Source organism: Anarrhichthys ocellatus, unplaced genomic scaffold (genome assembly GCF_004355925.1).
Source record: "Anarrhichthys ocellatus isolate YVR2014 unplaced genomic scaffold, GSC_Weel_1.0 scaffold35, whole genome shotgun sequence".
NCBI lineage: Eukaryota > Metazoa > Chordata > Actinopteri > Perciformes > Anarhichadidae > Anarrhichthys > Anarrhichthys ocellatus.
Genome location: NW_022280065.1, coordinates 4,063,939 through 4,065,600, shown reverse-complemented (window position 1 = coordinate 4,065,600; position 1,662 = coordinate 4,063,939). Strand labels below are relative to the sequence as shown.

Sequence of the window (1,662 nt, the reverse complement as noted above, 5' to 3'; positions counted from 1 at the left end):
AAAAGAAACCTATATACATGGGACTGCAGATGAAAAATGGTCTCTTGGCTAACTCTGGCGCATTAACGGGAATGTGCACTGTCCCAAACCAAATAAACCAGTAAATAAATAAGAATACAAGACTGTTTTGCGAAAACCTAATACATGTAATTTACTTGAAAATGGCTCCGAATAACAATAATAATAATTTAAATAACTACTATGGCTACTTGTGATCGGCTGACCTTGGTAGACGAAGTGAAATCCTTTAGCAGTCTCTGGTCCGACCGTGGTAAACTTGATTGTGATCTGGTTTCCCGTACTCAGAGGTAGAGACTCACCTGGAGAGTCAAAGAGAGACAAGATCAGAAGAAAGGTAAATTAGGGCTCAGGTTTGTCCATCTGTCCCATCCACCTATCTATCTAGCCGTTGATCCTTACCAGAGTGGGACCCCGAGAGAGAAGAAAGCAGCGTGCTTTGTTGAGTTGGTCCATCGTAGATTTCCACCACATCATTTAGAGATGTCTGGAACAACACAAACTGTCCAAAAAGGACTGGAGACAGAATGGGAGAAAAAAAACAGATAACGAGATGAGTTAACCACACTTCAATGGTGGCAAATTATTATTCCATGCCGCCGTCTGTGCCTGACCTTCCGATGATAAAATTAACCTGTAAAACCTAATTTAAATTGTATTAAGCTGCAGTGTCAACCTCTATTTGAAGCCAACTATTGGCAGAAAATTACATATCAGGACACTTAATAGTCAAAACATCACCTTATGATCATCATGCGCCAGTACACTCCCCCACCCCCCACCCCACACACCCACCACACACACACACACACACACTCTAAGTCAGCTGGCTAGGGTGCATCAGTGTTGTCAGCGAGTGTGAAATGTTGGCAAAAACTACATGTCAGTAGGGCAAGATATTTTTCTTTCTTTTCTTCTCTCCAGTATTACCAGCAGGTAGAGTGGAAGAAAGGCATATGTGGTAACCTATAAACTCCTGTCCCTAAACCCATGTTTTACTCTGTTTCAGTATGATGGAAGGTAAATCATCAGCCGTGAATCATGACTAAACCATGGATTTTACTGTGCAGCTGCAGTGGCAGGCAGCAGCAGAGGGTCCACTGGAAGCCTGAGGCCCCATATCTAGTGCAACTATCTCTGTCATGGTTGCCCACTGTGTCTTCAAAATAATTACAAGTTGCCTTAAAGGAATAATTCAACCCCCAAAAAGACCATTTGTATGTCAACTACTCATCTGGTGTTACCTAGAATTCTTGAAGAAAATTGTTTTTCTGAACGAAGAATTAAAATGCAGAGAACATTTTTGATGAATTGAAGTATTTGCTATGAAACGGCAGTGCATGTGAGTCTCTGTTGTGCCCCACTGGCTAGCTATTCTCATACAGTGGTTACCGCTGATAGACTGTATATAATAGGTCCCGACTGACGCCGTTGCCGCAGAAGCAAAGCATTCTTTAAGAATTCAAGGTAACAAGGGGTGACTAGTTGTTAAATAAATGAATATGTTGGAGGTCAAGTATTCCTTGAAGATGCAAATCTGTATGTGTACTTGTCGAAATAAAAACATGTTTGCCTGCAGCACATGTAAAAACTGATGCACACACACACACACACACACACACACACACACACACACACACACAC

At 41.8% G+C, this 1,662-nt stretch overlaps 1 protein-coding gene across 7 annotated transcripts in view; it reads right to left on the bottom strand.

Moving 5' to 3' along the window:
* The window catches only part of csmd3b (CUB and Sushi multiple domains 3b), a 315,344-nt gene that overhangs the window by 55,862 nt on the left and 257,820 nt on the right, over window positions 1-1,662 (bottom strand). For all 7 annotated transcript variants that reach the window (XM_031866559.1, XM_031866560.1, XM_031866562.1 and 4 more), the window contains 2 exons: window positions 421-534; window positions 225-320 (listed from right to left, as the gene is read on the bottom strand). In XM_031866559.1, coding sequence (XP_031722419.1) covers window positions 225-320; window positions 421-534 — 210 coding nt within the window. The remainder of the gene's footprint in view (window positions 1-224; window positions 321-420; window positions 535-1,662) is intronic.